Consider the following 17089-nt stretch of genomic DNA (forward strand, 5'->3'; position numbering starts at 1 on the left):
CCTGAGCCAACTCTTTACCTTCAGGGAGCTTGCAGTGTACACACTTGCACGCTCGCTCTCCCACCGTCCCCACCCCAGCAGCACTCAGCGGTGCAGCGCGCGATTCACACTGACAAGCCGTTAATTGGCCAGCAAGTGTGAAATTGTGGTTGGGGCTCGATTGCAGGCAGCAGTCAGTTTTGTGACTGCTCCCAGGCCTGCCTGCTGCACCCACCCAATAAGGGCAAAATTCAGCCCAAAACCTTTAACCGTTTCTGCAACCTGCTCCTCCAAATTCTCTTGAGTAAATTGTGAACACATTCCCACTTTACTATCACTGATTGTCCCTGTTTTATCTGTACACAAACCACTGGTTTCTCCTGTGCCTGAACCTCAGAACCCACAGTACTTTTACTTCCAGAACTTTTCTGCACCTCTATAATTCCAACAGATTTTCCCTGCAATTTCCAGCACACAGGTTTCTTATGTCCAACTTCATTACAATGTAAACACCTCAATTTTCAAATGTTACTTCTACCCTTAGCACCTTCCTTTTTATTCTGAGAAAAAACTTCCTGTGAATTTCCAGCTATTCCTTCGCTTCCCTGACTACTCACCTTCCCACTTGCTATCCTTTTCTCATTCGAAAGGGTGATGATAAAAAGGTTTCGCTCTATAAACTAACTCATAATCATCAGGTATCTCTGCTGCTTGTCTTACTGTTTCAACCCTCTGTTCCTCCACATGGTTTCTCACTATTGAAGGAATTGAATCTTTAAATTTTCAATTACTAGGGGACATAGATTTAAGGTGAGAGGAGAAAACTACAGAGGAGATGTGCGGGGCAAGTTTTTTATGCAGAGGGTAGTGAGTGTCTGGAATTTGCTTCCAGAGGAGGTGGTGGAAACAGGTACAATAGTGGTGTTTAAGAGGCAGCTTGACAAGTACATGAATAGGATGGGAATAGAGGGATACGGACCCCGGAAGTGCAAAATGTTTTAATTGACGGGCAATATGATCGGCGCAGGCTTGGAGGGCCGAAGAGCCTGTTCCTGTGCTGTACTTTTCTTTGTTCTTTGTAAATTCTTCCAAAAGAATTACTTCTCTAAGAACTGCATATGATATTTCTATCTTTAATGCCTGTATCCACCAGTCAAAATTACTTTGTTTTATTTACTCTTTCAAATTCAATATAAGTTTGCCCAGGCTGTTTTCTCATATATTCTTAAATTTCTGCCTGTGTGCCTCAGGACCCAACTCATATGCACTCAGAATAGCCTTTTATTTTACCACATCGTAGTACACTGACATTTCTTCTGACAGTGAAGCATAAACCTCAGGTGCTCTACCTGCCATCCTGTATTGTAACAACAATGTCTAGTTTTTCTTGTGGCCATTTCACCTGTTTAGCTATCTTCTTAAGTGAAATAAAGAATGCTTCCACATCTCTTCCCTCAACCTTTGGTAGAGCTTGTATAAATTTAAACATCTACCCATTGGTTTTTAAGTTAAAGGTTTTGTTCTCATCAGAACTTTCCTCAGAATCTGACATCTCTTTTGTAATTTCCAGCCTTTTAAGCAAGTATTCTCTTTCTCTTTCTTTCTCCCTTTCCTTTGCCTCTTTTTCTTTATCCTTCTCTCTTCCCTGGAATTCCAGTTTCATCTTCCTTTCTTTCCCCTGCCTTTCCACTTGCTCTCTTTGAAATGCCCTTTCTCTTTCCTTTTCTTTCTTTGCTCTTTTTCCTTCTGCTGCCTCTAGCTCAAATTTTTCATTTCCAATTCTTTTTTGTTTTTGTTTGCCTCTAATTCAAGTTTTTTCAGTTCCTTCCTTCGCTTGTTCAAATTCAAGCCACTTCATTTCTAACTGAGGCCTCACCACCTCCAGCTGTGACTCACAAGTGTCAGGTATCACTTCATACAATAAATGCTGTGCTATACCTTCACCTATATCAGCTTTCTTCATCCCTGCAGATAACCCCAATTGTAAATTATCTGCCAATTCCAGTAACTTAACTTCATTTATCTTTTGTAAACCAGTCAAAGTTATAAATTCAACTCCCAGACAAGTCTAAGCAACTGCCAAAGCCATATTGCAGTCTCTTTTTAAAAAAAAAAGCCTCACACCAACTCCTGAATTCAAAGTACTTCTCATACTCATAACCTTAAGATTCACCAATTCCAAACCAGTCAAGGAATTTCAAATATATCCCACAAAGAGCCCCCAACTTTGTTATGACACAACCGATGGTAAATGCTGAGCTGCTCAAAATCCCGAAGGGAAACTTGAAACAACTACCACAATTTGTTTTGCAATTTGTATAAATTTTGAGATGTGTGCCTTGAATTCAGTAATAATAAGACCACCAAGTCTTATCGGCTTCTTACAAAACTAAATTAAAACTTTATTAATAGAAGAAATGCTTTCAAATACATAGATCTACAAATTACTGTTATGATAATTTCTAAATCCCCCAATTAATCTAACTCCCAGTTACATTTTTGTTAAGGCAACAGTAAGAGAGAGTCTTTTAAAAGACCCAGGCAAAGAAACATGGGGAAGAAACTCCCGGACCCCGCTCGCTGACAGGTAAAATGATGAGTGGTGATGTCAGGCATGTGTCCTGATGTCACCACACGTCATTCTGATCTTCAGTTCAGCAGACACACGGCTGAGTCAGCTGCACATTCACCGAACTGTCAAAGGCCTATTAAGGCCATTTAAAAACTAATTAAAGTAATTAATTGAGCTTAAGGTTGGCGGGGGGGCAGGCGAAGAGCCCCGGCGGCCTTTGCATTTATCATGAAACATCATCCACGGGTGAGATGAGGTTTTATGAAGGGTTTATAAATTAAATAAATGTTTTTATTAAAGTTCATTGACATGTCACACGAGGGGAAATGTCTTAAAATGTTTTTTCTCTTTTATGAAAATTTTTAAAGATCAGACTAATCTCCCTAAGGCAGCTGTGTTTCCTTACCTTCAGTTTTCTGTAGACAACAGCTTGAGGTGTAGATGCTGAAGGCTTTTTACACTTGTTAGATCTTAGAATGCACACACAGCCTTAGCTCCTTTATACATATTTTCCCTTTGAATGCAAATTCCCATTGTTTCACTATGGCTTTGGACTTTACCTTTCTGATATTAAAAATCTCTCATAGTACTACCTTTTACCAGTAATCTTGGGGAAAAATAAACACACTGATTCTATTCTTCACCTGGCTAGGTAACACGTTTCACCCCTCCTTTGGAATCAATCTCACCTGGTTTATTTGAAAATGCAAATGTTCCCTTGACACCTATATTTACCTACTTAACATTTCAAACCTAGCTTATTTTTTACCACATCGCAGCCTTCAGACCAGTTGCCTTTAATCCAATTAAGTCTCCCACATAGACACAGATACCACAATTTTACAATAAATTCCAATAACATTGAGAATTATTGTATCTTCCTGACACTGGATGGTGTCGAGCTTCTTGAGTGTTGTAGGAGCTGTTCTCATCCAGGCAAGTGGAGAGTATTCCATCACACTCCTGGCCTTTACCTTGTAGATGGTGGACAGGCTTTGGGGAGTCAGGAGATGAATTACTCGCCACATGATTCCTAGCCTCTGACCTGTTCTTGTAGCCACGGTATTTATATGGTTGGTCGTGTTCCGTTTCTGGTCAATGATAACCCCCAGGATGTTAATAGTGGGGGATTCAGTGATAGTAATGCCATCGAATGTCAAGGGGTGAAGGTTAGATTCTCTCTTGTTGAAGATTGTCATTACCTGACACTTATGTGGTGTGAATGTTACTTGCCACTTGTCAGCCCAAAGCCTGGATATTGTCCAGGTCTTGCTGCATTTGGACATGGACTGCTTCACTATCTGAGGAGTTGCGAATGGTGTTGAACATTGTGCAATCATCAGCGAACATCCCCACTTCTGACCTTATGATGCAAGGACAGTCATTGATGAAGCAGCTGAAGATGGTTGGGCCGAGGAACTCCAAATGTCCTGGAGCTAAGATGACTGACCTCCAACAACCAGAACCATCTTCCTTTGTGCTAGGTATGACTCCAACCAGGGGAGAGTTTTCCCCTGATTCCCATTGACTCCAGTTTTGCTAGGGGTCCTTGATGCCACACTTGGTCAAATGTGGCCTTGATGTCAAGGGCAGTCACTCTCACCTCACCCCGGGGATCCAGCTCTTTTGTCCATGTCCTCGTTTGAACCAAGGCTGTAATGAGGCCAGGAGCTAAGTGGCCCTGGCAGAATCCAAACTGGGCGTCAGTGAGCAGGTTATTGCTAAGCTAGTGCCACTTAATAGCACTGTTGATGACCCCTTCCATTACTTTACTGATGATTGAGAGTGGACTGATAGGATGGTAATTGGCTGGGTTGAATTTGTCCTGCTTTTTGTGTACAGGACATACCTGGGCAATTTTCCACATAGCCGGTAGATGCCAGTGTTGTAGCTTTACTGGAACAGTAAGTTCTAGAGCACAAGTCTTCAGTAGTATTGCTGGAATATTGTCAGGGCCTTTGCAGTATCCAGTGCCTTCAGCCATTTCTTGATATCACGTGGAGTGAATCAAATTGGCTGAAGACTGGCATCTGTGATGTTGGGGACCTCCGGAGGAGGCCGAGATGGATCATCCACTGGGCACTTCTGGCTGAAGGTTGTTACCTTATTTTTGCACTGATGTGCTGGGCTCCTCCTTCATTGAGGATGGGGATATTTATGGAGCCTGCTCCTCCAGTGAGTTGTTTAATTGTCCACCACCATTTATGACTGGATGTGACAAGACTGCAGATCTTAGATCTGATCCGTTGGTTGTGGGATCGCTTAGCTCCGTCTATCACTTGCTACTTATGCTATTTGGTACGCATATAGTCCTGTGTTATAGCTTCACCAGGTTGACACCTGATTTTTAAGTATGCCTGGTGCTGCTCCTGGCATTCCCTTCTGCACTCTTCATTGGACCAGGGTTGATCACTTAGGTTGATGGTAATGGTAGAGTGGGGGATATACCCAGCCATGAGGCTACAGATTGTGTTCGAGTACAATTCTGCTGCTGCTGATGGCCCACAGTGCCTCATGGATGCCCAGTCCTGAGTTGCTAAATCTGTTTGAAGTCTATCCCATTTAGCACGGTGGTAGTGCCATACAACATGATGGAGGGTATCCTGAATGTGATGAAAATTAAACCATTAACCAGGGAAGAGGGTCCACAAATATCCCCTTCCTCACAGAGAACCCAACACATTCGTGCAAAATATAACGTTAAAGCGTTTGCAATCATCTTCAGCCAGAAGTGCTTAGTGGAGGATCCATCTCGGCCTCCTCCAAATGCCAGTCTTTAGCCAATTTGATTCACTCCATGATATCAAGTAACAGCTGTAGACACTGGATACTGCAAAGGCTATGGGTCCTGACAATATTCCGGAAGTAGCACTGAAAATTTGTCCTCCAGAAGTAGCCACACCCCTAGCCAAGCCGTTCCAGTACATCTACAACACTGGCATCTACCTGACCAATGTGGAAAATTGCCCAGGAATGTCATGCCCACATAAAGCAGTTCACTTAGTCAGTCCACTGATGTAAACAATTAGTCCTTCTACCATCTAGAAGGACAAAGGCAGCAGATACTTGGAACATCACCACCTGCAAGTTCCCCTCCAAGTCACTCACCATCCTGACTTGGAAATATATCACCGTTCCTTCACTGTCGCTGGGTCAAAATCCTGGAGCTCCCTCCCTAACAGCACTGTGGGTGTACCTACACCACATGGACTGCAGAGGCCATGCACTTTGAGAGTAATTTGGGATGCACAATAAATGCTGATCTTGCCAGGGCTCCCACATTCCAATAATGATTTTCTAAAAACGCTGCCTTGCTTACCTCAGTGTATAAGCTTATGACGCAGTCCTTGAGGAAGGAGTCCTGCAAATACCTACAGACACATGCACTTTTTCTCTGTTTACTGTTTCCCTATCCCAATAAGCGTGTCATTAAATCCTCCTATAACAAACATTTCTGCTCACTCCCTGGTTTTTTTTTCTCCCTTATCACACATGTGCTGTCTGAGAGTGGACCAAGTTCATTCAGTTCGAATGTAAGTATGTTCTCTGAGCATTATTTTTTTGTCCATTTTTTTTTCAACATCATTGATTTGTGATTTGCTTTTGGAAGATATTTCTTGACTTGTGCAAGTTAAGTGCAGGGAAGGAGAGATAAGATCAGCAACGAATGGATATGTAACCTTCCTATTCAGGGACATGGTGCCATTGCACTTTATGGTATATACTGCTGCTGGACTACTGGCTTTTTGTCTTCCAAGGAGGAAACAAGACTAGGTTGGGGGACTGGATTGCACTAATAATCCAGAAAATGCAAGTTCGAATCCCACCAGGGTAGTTTGAGAACTTGAATTAAGTTTAAAAAATAATTGGCAATTAAAAGATGGTTTCAGTAAAAGTAACCATGAAGCCGTTGGAAGAAAAGCAATGTCCATGGGAGTAGGAAACCTGCGGCCCTTAACCAGCCTGGTGCATGAGTGACTCAAGTTGTATACGTGATTGATTCTTAATTTCTTTCTGGAATACAACTGACTTTCTCGAGTGTGATTGGCTCCAAGCCATCTCATACATATTGGAAACTCCCGCATTATTGCAAGCTTGGCTGAGTTGATGTTTGTGCATTTAGTTATTCTGCCATTGCTAGGATGTGTTTTGTTTTCAGTGCTGATTATTGGTTCTGATTTACAGAGAATACAGATGGAAAAGCAACATAACATTCCACAATAATTACACTGTCTCATACCGTGAATATAAGCGCTACCATTTCTGCCCTGAACGGTCGGCTGGTAGTGAGAGTGATGAGATTGTCTTGCCCAACGTGCTTGCCCTGGTATGTACATGCTTTATATCAGTTCTCTAATACAAGTAAGTGTTAAGTTGAATACATTATAAGGCTGTACTGGTCCTGAGTGTCTGATGACCTTCTAAATATTAGTGACTTAGCTTTTACAGAGATGTATGATGACTTAAGCCAGATGTCCTCTTTCTATTCTGTAGGTTCTAACTGGCTTGTGCTGGTGTTTATCCAAAGTTTCCTCCCAGCTAATTATCTTTTCTCCACATTCCCTTCTCCCTCATGTTTGCATTTAGCCTCCTGCTAATGCAATGACATTCTCTGCTTCAACTATTCCATGTGGCAGACAATTTGACATTCTTTCAACTCTGAAGGAAATTTGTCCTAATTCCTTTATTTGATCTGTTAGTGATTACTTTATATCTACTCCTCTTGTTCATGATTCGCCCCACAAGTGAAAAGTTTCCCACATTTTTTTTATTAATTCATGGGATGTGGGCTTCGCTGGCTGGGCCAGCATTTATTGCCCATCCCTAATTGCCCTTGAGAAGGTGGTGGTGAGCTGCCTTCTTGAACCGCTGCAGTCCATGTGGTGTAAGTACACCCACAGTGCAGTTAGGAAGGGACTTCCAGGATTTTGGCCCAATGATAGTGAAGGAACGGTGATATATTTCCAAGTCAGGATGGTGAGTGACTTGGAGGGGAACTTCCAGGTGGTGGTGTTCCCATCTATCTGCTGCCCTTGTCCTTCTAGATGTTAGCAGACTTAGGTTTGGAAGGGGCTGTCGAAGGAGCCTTGGTGAGTTTCTGCAGTGTATCTTGTAGATGGTACACACACTGCTGCTACTGTGCGTCGGTGGTGGAAGGAGTGAATGTTTGTGGATGTGGTGCCAATCCAGTGGCTGCTTTGTCCTGGATGGTGTCCAGGACAAAGTTATGAAGAGAGGCTAGATAGCCTTGGGTTGTTTTCGCTGAAGCAGAGAAGACTGAGGGGCGACCTGATCAAAGAGTACAAGATTATGAGGGGCATGGACAGGGTGGATAGGGAGCAGCTGTTCCTCTTAGTTGAAGGGTCAGTTACAAGGGGACATAAGTTCAAGGTGAGGGGCAGGAGGTTTAGGGGGGATGTGAGGAAAAACCTTTTTTAACCCAGAGGGTGGTGATGGTCTGGAATGCGCTGCCTGGGAGGCTGGTGGAGGCGGGTTGCCTCACATCCTTTAAAAAGTAGCTGGATGAGCACTTAGCACGTCATAACATTCAAGGCTATGGGCCAAGTGTTGGTAAATGGGATTAGGTAGGTAGGTCAGGTGTTTCTCACATGTCGGTGCAGACTCGATGGGCTGAAGGGCCTGTTCTGCACTGTGTGATTCTGTCGAGCTTCTTGAATGCTGTAGGAGCTGCACTCATCCAGGCAAGTGGGGAGTATTCCAACACTCTCCTGCCTTGTGCCTTGTAGATGGTGAATAGGCTTTGAGGAGTCAGGAGCTGAGTTACTCACCACAGGATTCTGAGCCTCTGACCTGTTCTTGTAGCTACAGAATTCATATGGCTAGTCCAGTTCAGTTTCTGGTCAATGGTAACCCCCAGGATGTTGATAGTGGGGGATTCAGTGATGGTAATGCCATTGAACATCAAGGGGCGATGGTTAGATTCTCTCTTGTTGGAGATGGGCATTGCCTGACACTTGTGTGGCATGAATCTTATTTGCCACTTGTCAGCCCAAGCCTGGATATTGTCCAGGTCTTGCTGCATTTGGACATGGACTGCTTCAGTACCTGAGGAGTTGTGAATGATGCTGAACATTGTACAATCATCAGCGAACAGCCCCACTTCTGACCTTATGATGGAAGGAAGGTCATTGATGAAGCAGCTGAAGATGGTTGGGCCGAGGACATTACCCTGAGGAGCTCCTGCAGTGATGATGTCCTGGAGCTGAGATGACTGACCTCCAACAACCACAACCATCTTCCTTTTGTGCTAGGTATGACTCCAGCCAGTGGAGAGTTTTCCCCCTGATTCCCATTGACTCCAGTTTTGCTAGGGCTCCTTGATGCCACACTCAGTCAAATGCGGCCTTGATGTCAAGGGCAGTCACTCTCACCTCACCTCAGGAGTCCAACTCTTTTGGCCATGTTTAAACCAACACTGTCATGAGGTCAGAAGCTGAGTGGCCCTGGTGGAACCCAAAGTGGTCAGTGAGCAGGTTATTGCTAAGCAAGTGCTGCTTGAAAGCACTGTCGATGACCTCTTCCATTACTGATGATGGAGAGTAGACTGATAGGGCGGTAATTGGCTGGGTTGGATTTGTCCTGCTTTTTGTGTACAGGATATACCTGGGCAATTTTCCACACAGCCGGGTAGATGCCAGTATTGTAGCTGTACTGGAACTTGGCTAGGGGTGCAGCAGGTTCTGGAGCACAAGTCTTCAGTACCATTGCCAGGATATTGTCAGGGCCTATAGCCTTTGCAGTATCCAGTGCCTTCAGCTGTTTCTTGATATCATGTGGAGTAAATTTAATTGGCTGAAGACTGGCATCTGTGATGCTGGGAACCTCCGGAGGAGGCCGAGTTGGATCATCCACTGGGCACTTCTGGCTGAAGATTGTTGCGAATGCTTCAGCCTTATCTTTTGCACTGCTGTGCTGGGCTGCTCCAACATTGAGGATGGGGATATTTATGGAGCCTCTTCCTCCAGTGAGTTATTTAATTGTCCACCACCATTCACGACTGGATGTGGCAGGACTGCAAAGCTTAGATCTGATCTATCGGTTGGTTTTGGGATCGCTTAGCTCTGTCTATCACTTGCTGCTTATGCTGTTTGGCAAGCAAGTAGTCCTGTGTTATAGCTTCACCAGGTTGACACCTCATTTTTAGGTGTGCCTGGTGCTGCTCCTGGCATGTCCTCCTGCACTCTTCATTGAACCAGGGTTGATCCCCTGGCTTGATGCTAACGGTAGAGTGGGGGATATGCTGGGCCATGAGGTTGCAGATTGTGTTTGAGTACAATTCTGCTGCTGCTGATGGCCCACAGCACCTCATGGATGCCCAGTCTTGAGTTGCTAGATCTGTTCAAAATCTATCCCATTTAGCCCGGTGGTAGTGCCACACAACAAGATGGAGGGTATCCTCAATGTGTAGGCGGGACTTATCTCTACAAGGACTGTGCGGTGGTCACTCCTACCGATACTGTCATGGACAGATGCATCTGTGGCAGGCAGGTTGCTGAGAATGAGGTCAAATATGTTTTTCCCTCTTGTTGGTTCCCTCACCACCTGCCGCAGACCCAGTCTAGCAGCTATGTCCTTTAGGACTCAGCCAGCTTGGTCAGTAGTGGTGCCACTGAACCACTCTTGGAGTCCCCAACCCAAAGTACATTCTGCACCCTCAGTGCTTCCTCCAATTAGTGTTCAACATGGAGGAGCACTGATTCATCAACTGAGGGAGGGCGGTATGTGGTAATCAGCAGGAGGTTTCCTTGTCCGTGTTTGACCTGATGCCATGAGACTTCATGGGATCCGGAGTCGATGTTGAGGACTCCCAGGGCAACTCCCTCCCGACTGTATACCACTGTGCCACCACCTCTGCTGGGTCTGTCCTGCCGGTGGGACAGGAGATACCCAGGGATGGTGATGGTGGAGTCTGGGACGTTATCTGTAAGGTATGATTACGTGAAGATGTTGACTAGTCTGTGAGATGCTCTCTCAAGCCCCCAGATGTAAGGAGGGCTTTACAGGGTCGACAAGGTTGCATTGTTGTTTCCGGGGCCTAGGGGAATGCCGGGTGGTCCATCCAGTTTCATTCCTTTTTATTGACTTTTTGATGGTTTGATCCAACTGAGGGAGCCAGATGGGTTTTTCTGACAGTCAACATCATTAGAGTTTTAGTTCCTGACTTTTATTGCCATTTGCCGTGGTGGGATTTGGATTTGAACCTGGTTCCCCCAGAGCATTACCCTGGGTCTCTGAATTATTAATCTAGTGACACTGTCTCCCCTGCCTTGCCGAGTTTGGAAGGGTCCTCTATTAGAAGACATGCCTGAATAATCATAGGAGGGTAAGTAAGTAACATTTGGTCCGATCTGGGTTGGAAATAGAGATTCTGACCCAGATTAGAAGTTCTGGGTTACAAATAAGGAGCAAGATTAGGCCATTCAGCCCCTTGAGCTATTTGATAAGATCAAGGCGGGTCTGATTGTGGCCTCAACTTTCCTGTCTACCCCCGATGACCTTTGACTCCCTTGTCAATCAAGAATCTATCTAACTGAGCCTTAAAAATATTCAATGACCCTGCCTCAAATGGGGAAGAAAATTCCACAGACTAACCAATCCTCTGAGAAAAAAATTCTCATCTCCATCTTAAATGGGAGACCCCTTATTTTTAAACTGTGTCCCATTGTTCTAGTCTCTCCTACAGGGTGAAAGATCCTTTCAGCATCCACCCTGTCAAGGCCCCTCAGGATCTTATATGTTTCAATAAATTCACCTCTCAATCTTCTAAACCTCAATGGATACAGGCCTAGCCTCTCCACCCTTTCCTCATAGGATAAGTGCCTCATTCCAAGAGTCAGTTGAGTGAACCCTCTCTTAACTGCTTCTTACATCCTTTCTTAAGTAAGGAGACCAAAACTTTACACGGTACTCCAGATGTGGCCTCACCAATACCCTGTATGATTGTAGTAAAATATCTACTTTTATATTCTGTTCCTCTTGAATAAATGCCAACACCCCATTTGTCTTCCTAATCACTTGCTGTACCTTCATACTAACTTCCTGTGATTCATGTACCAGGACACCTAGTGTTAACATTGGAACTATGCTACAATGGAGTGTGTGCTTCAGTTTGTAATCGAGAGCAACTGCCACCAGTTTGGGAAAGATCAGGGAATAATCCAAATGCGTAAAAGCCAGGTTACACTGGGTGTAGGAGTGGGTGTGCAGTGCCTGTACTCTGTCGTCTTGTGAATAAACCCAGACTAAGGAAAAAACTGGCTCCAGAATCATCCTTTCCTCATGTGAAGAGTGATTTTCACTTGGTACAAAGGATAAACATCGAGCTCCGCTGATTGAAATTTGAATAAGGAGTTTTTCTGTCTGTACCTTCTGAAAAAATTAAACCTACTATTTCTGTAACCTCTGGTGCAAATGGCTGAGTCCTGATGCAAATTCTGCAGCTTTAATCCTGCACCGCTTGTTTTGGTGTCTGAACCGTATGAGCAGTGGAAAAATGAGGTGGAAATGGGGACATGGGTGACTTTGTTATCCCAGAAGAAGCGAGGTATAGCTTTGGCTTTGTGATTGAGGGAAAAGTAATGTAGAAGTATTTTTGGAACTGGATGTGGCTGACTTGGGTACTGAAGAAGGATTAGCTCTTCTGTTGCAATTTATGGACGTTGTCTAAAATGTTTGATTCATTAAGTAAGGGCACAGCAGCCTGTTCTTCATCCTGAAATACATAGGGCTGAATTTCTCTGTCGGTGAGTTGGGGGTGGGGCCCGCTCACCGATGGGAAAATGATGCGGGATGACGTTGGGAGGAACCGCCGACATCATCCTGCCCCATTGAAATATTCAGGAAGGCGGGGGGTACAGTGAGATCAGCTGTCTGCCCACCGACCTGTCAATGGCCAATTGAGGTCATTGACAGGATAATTAAAACAGTTAAAGGACCTGCCCATCCAACCTTAAGGCTGATGGACAGGCCAGGAGCCCCAGCGGGATGAGGTTTCATGTCGGTTTTAAAAAAGTTTATTAAAGTTTTTGTGAAATTTATTAACATGTCCCATCTTGTGTGACATTGTCACATGAGGGGGACATGTAAATTATTTTTTTATTTCTCTGTTTTTAGCTGTCAGTGATTCCCCTGAGGCAGCACTTAGCCTCAGGGAGATGTGAGCTTTATCATGCGCATGTGTGACAGAGCGCACTCTGACAATTGGGGAATCCCCCACTCCCACCGCACAGGAAGCGCATAGCACTTCCTGCCAGGCATCACACTGGGTGGGCCTTAATTGGCCTGCCCACTTAAAATGGCTTCTCCGGCGGGGATCAGATCCCCGCCCGCCGGAAATTGGGTCAGCCCCGCCCACCCGACAGGCAGAAAATTTGGCCGATACTGTTCAGTGCACATCCTCTGCCGCAGTTTGCCAGTGATGGAGTGGGTGGAAATAGATTCCAATTGTGAAGGAACCAGTCTAACAAACTCCTGTTTTCTGGTTGGTATGAAACTTCCAAATGTTGCAGCCACAGACGTAAGGATGGGTTTGAAAAAGAAAGAGTTTGTGATGTCCAAGAGATTGAGAATCACAACTGGCACAATTTCACTACAAATCTAACAGCTGTAGTGCTAAAAACGTAAACTTGAAAGATGGTCTTACTCCTGACAACGCTGTATCAATGCGAGTTTTCAGCCTGATTTTCTACTTTGGCTGTGCAGCAACTGACCTCGTGCTCGAGGCTTCTGAGCCTCTCAATTGGCCTTTCATTGGTCCGAGACCCGCTTGACTTAATCCACAGAGTTTTTTTTTCTCACGTGAACCTCCTACACTTTTAGCTACAGGATGGCTGGCCTTTGTCTGTTGTTGTTTACTTATTTTTGCAAATGATTGTGTGACTGCCTGCAGGTCATGAGGCATCTGTGTGTATGTAAGGTAATGAGAACCACAGCAAGCTCCTTCATCAGTAACACATTTTTAACAGTGAATCTCAGGCATTCTTTTCAGAAAATTTATACAGAAATTCTTAAGCAATTTGGATTTCTATAGTGCCTTTCATGACAGGGCATCTCAAAGAACTTTGCAGCCAATGAAGTGCTTTTGAAGTGTAGTCACTGTTGTGAAATGTGGGAGTCAATTTGAACTCAACAAGTCACATAAACTGTTATGAGATAAAAGCCAGATAATCTGTTTTAATGTTGCTTAAGGGACAAGTGTTAGCCAGAACCCTTGGAAGAACTCTCTCATGCTTTGATTTGATTAGTGCTACTGTGCCTTGTATTCACCTAAGAAGCAAGATGGGTCGGGTTTAACATCTGATTTGAAAAATGCCGCCTCCAACACTGCAACACTCCCTCAGTCCCCCTCCAACAGCACTGAGCTCCCACTGTATTGCTCTGGAGTGGGACTTGAACCTGTGACCTCTTGCAACCAGTGCTACCCAGTAAGCCACAGCTCCTGCCTGGAGCCTTGGTGATGGTGATAAGCCTATGAAGAGTCAGTATGTGGATCATTCATCCAAGCTCTGGCCTGCTCTTGTCACCATGGTGTTAATCTTATTGCATCATTTTGGCTTCTTGTCCATGTTGACATCCAAGTTGTGCCATTTGGAGATGGTCTCTACTTAGCACAAATTTTATCTGCCATTGTCCAACCTAACATTGGACATTATCCAGGCCTTGTTCTAGTTCTGACACTAAAGTATCAGAATAGCGACTACGGCTGACCATTGGAACCCTCAGCAAGGACCAATGCTCCTGATTCAATGATGGGAGGAGGGCGAATGAGGGCACTAGCCTGAGGACTGATGCCCTCAGCTCTCAATTTTTTTCTCCCTTCCTCCGATAACTGCAGCTACAGGAGGGTTTTCTATGAACTTTCCCAGCATAGCCACTGGCCACAGTTTTATGAAGATTATTTGGTGCCTAACTCTGCCATATTCAGAGCAGCTACCCTTGTCACTTTGCTAACATTTAGCTCTGCCCATGACCGGTGCAAGGCAGTGACAAGGTCTGGAATGGGCAATCCTGGCAGAACCCGTTGTGGGCAGTTGTTAGTTGCTGCCAATATTCATGACTTGGTGATTATAGGAGCTTTGAAGTTACTTTTTTTCGCTCTTCAGTTATCCCAGAAATGTTTCAGAAAGATTATTTATCTGCAATCCCAGGAATCCCATTTCTGGATTCACCTGAAAGGATTTGAAAGTGTGTTTTTATAAGCAAAGTGAATCCTCAAGGACAAAGCAAAGGAATAGCTTGTTTGTCTGAGTGATGGCCAAGAACTTCAAGACTCCGAATTGAAACCGTTTTGATCTCACTGTGAAGGAGTGAGAGAGAGTCCAGTATAGACACTGACAAGCATGTGAAATGAGGCATCTGAAAGGGCCTCATTAAAATGGAAAACTCAGAGCCTTCACTGAGGAAGAGATTAGATGTGCTGGAGGAGAGTTGTGAATTTTGTTTGAAGTAAGATTGATTCATTAATAGGAGAAATATGATGTGTTCTTTTTGTGACATTGTACTGATCTGATCAAATTGAATCTGAATAGAACTAGTGGCAAAGGTAAAAACCTGAAATTCCCTGAGGAAGGGACTGACAACCCGTGAGCAGTGATGGTACATTAGTTTTATGTTTTTAATATTTTTAATTTTCTTACAATGCTTATGATTTAATTCCAGGGTGCAGCCTTAATGGCTGAAGATTTGCCCTATGCTTTGAAACTTATCTTCAGCACTGCTTTGAAGACCTTTAATGAGACTCCATTTATTAAGAAGTCTGTGAAGGAGATAATGTGGGGATATGATGATCCACTTGTTGACTTTCTTAATAAAATATTTCCAGGCATTATCCCATTTAAAGGAAAGTTTGGTTTGTTCGTTGAAGTGAGTATTTTTTTTTAAGACTAAAAAGTAAATCAAAAATGAGTAAATGTTTACATTCTGGGCAAGTCCTGTCTAATGTGTAGCTTAATTTGGAGTTAACCCCTTCCCTGAGCCTTCTAGAAGAGACTAAAACTAATCCTATAACCAGCTCAGGATTGGTCAAACATTAGCCTTATACATCAATTGAACCTGAAGAGTTGCCTTCCATTATTGTCTGGAGACACTTACTGTCACCACCCAGCTCACAGACTCTTCTTGATTTCCAAAAATCTATCTCCTGCCGCTTTCTTCCCCTCCACCTCCCCCACACCCCCAGCCTTGGCTGCTTCCCCAGCCTAAGTGCATCTCCCTCACCGGGGGCCTTATCAGAAACCACTTGGAAATCCTAATGACTTTATCTAATCCTTGACCAGATGTTCTTGTTACTGCTTCAGGTTGTCAAGTCCAGCAACTCACTTCTGAGACTGTCTTGTAATTCCCATAACCCTTATGCATTCTAAATGTTTTCTAACATTCCATCTACTTCCCTAAAGATTTCAATTCACACTGTAGTTCCCAGGATTTGAAATTGAACCTTTTCTGTGTTTTGCTGAAAAGAGACACATATTGCTGAAGCTTTTCATCTTACACTCATCAGGACAAACTCAAGAATTCCAAATTTCAAAAGGAGCATCAATTATACTGCATGAGTAAAGAGTGCTGATTGGTTAGCAAGTCAACTCTGATTGGATGAGGCATTGCCATTGAGAATGCACCAAATTACAAACTGGGACTGGACAATATTACCAACATGTGTCTTTATAGTCAATTCCTTCTGTATATCTGAGGAACAGAACAAACTGAAGGAGATGTTGATATGACTCTGCAACAGGCAGATGGAATTCAATGCCAATAATTCAAGGATCTGCATTTTGGTTAAGAGATCAATCATTGTATTTTTGGGAAGGCTGTGGGCGATGGGAAGGAGATGAAAAAATTTAGGAGCCCATGAGACATTCAGGTAAAGCTATTTAAAGAAAAGCTAATTAGATTCTGGAGTTTGTGGCCTGAGGTTCAGAATATGAAAGTCAAAGCAGAGGGCAAGGCTGAGCTACTAAATGATTACTTTGCATTTCTCTCCACTAAAGAAGAGAACACTGGCAATGTTGTAGTGAAGGACAAAGTTTTTTTTATTTTATTCACATTTGGGTTGAGTGTAACTGGCAAGGCCTACATTTGTTATCTAATCCTAATTTCCCATGAAGGTGATGTTGAGCTGCCTTAGCTGGTGTAGAATAAACATAGATAAAGAAGTAGTACTTAAAGCTGATAGTCCCCAAAGTAGAAAGGTCACTCTGTCCAACTGGGTAGCAGCCCAGGATACTGAGAGAGGTAGAATGGAATTGATGCAGAGTCTGTGCACAATCTTACAACCTTCCTTGGATGAGAGTAGTGTCAGAGGACTGGAGGATTGCAAGTGTTACCTCCCTGCTCAAAAAAACAGGGAAGAGGCATAAATCCAACAAGTACATGTTGATCACCCCGTGGTGGAGAAGCTTTGGGACAATAATCTGAGCCAAGTATAATTGACAGATGTAAAAGCATGGGTTAATTAATGAAAGCCTGCACAGACATATTAAAGGCAAATCATATCTGTCTGACTTGATTGTGTTCTTT

The 17089-nt window shown here is 43.8% G+C and overlaps 1 protein-coding gene across 2 annotated transcripts in view; it reads left to right on the forward strand.

Annotated features, from left to right (window-relative positions):
• scarb1 (scavenger receptor class B, member 1) overlaps positions 1 to 17089 on the forward strand; it is a 189771-nt gene that overhangs the window by 36309 nt on the left and 136373 nt on the right. Inside the window, exons 4-5 of one of the 2 annotated variants that reach the window (XM_041202804.1) lie at positions 6737 to 6878; positions 15230 to 15433. In XM_041202804.1, the coding sequence (XP_041058738.1) occupies positions 6737 to 6878; positions 15230 to 15433 (346 nt within the window). The remainder of the gene's footprint in view (positions 1 to 6736; positions 6879 to 15229; positions 15434 to 17089) is intronic. The other variant, XM_041202805.1, reaches the window with a different exon arrangement.

This window comes from Carcharodon carcharias, chromosome 13 (assembly GCF_017639515.1).
Source record: "Carcharodon carcharias isolate sCarCar2 chromosome 13, sCarCar2.pri, whole genome shotgun sequence".
Lineage (NCBI taxonomy): Eukaryota > Metazoa > Chordata > Chondrichthyes > Lamniformes > Lamnidae > Carcharodon > Carcharodon carcharias.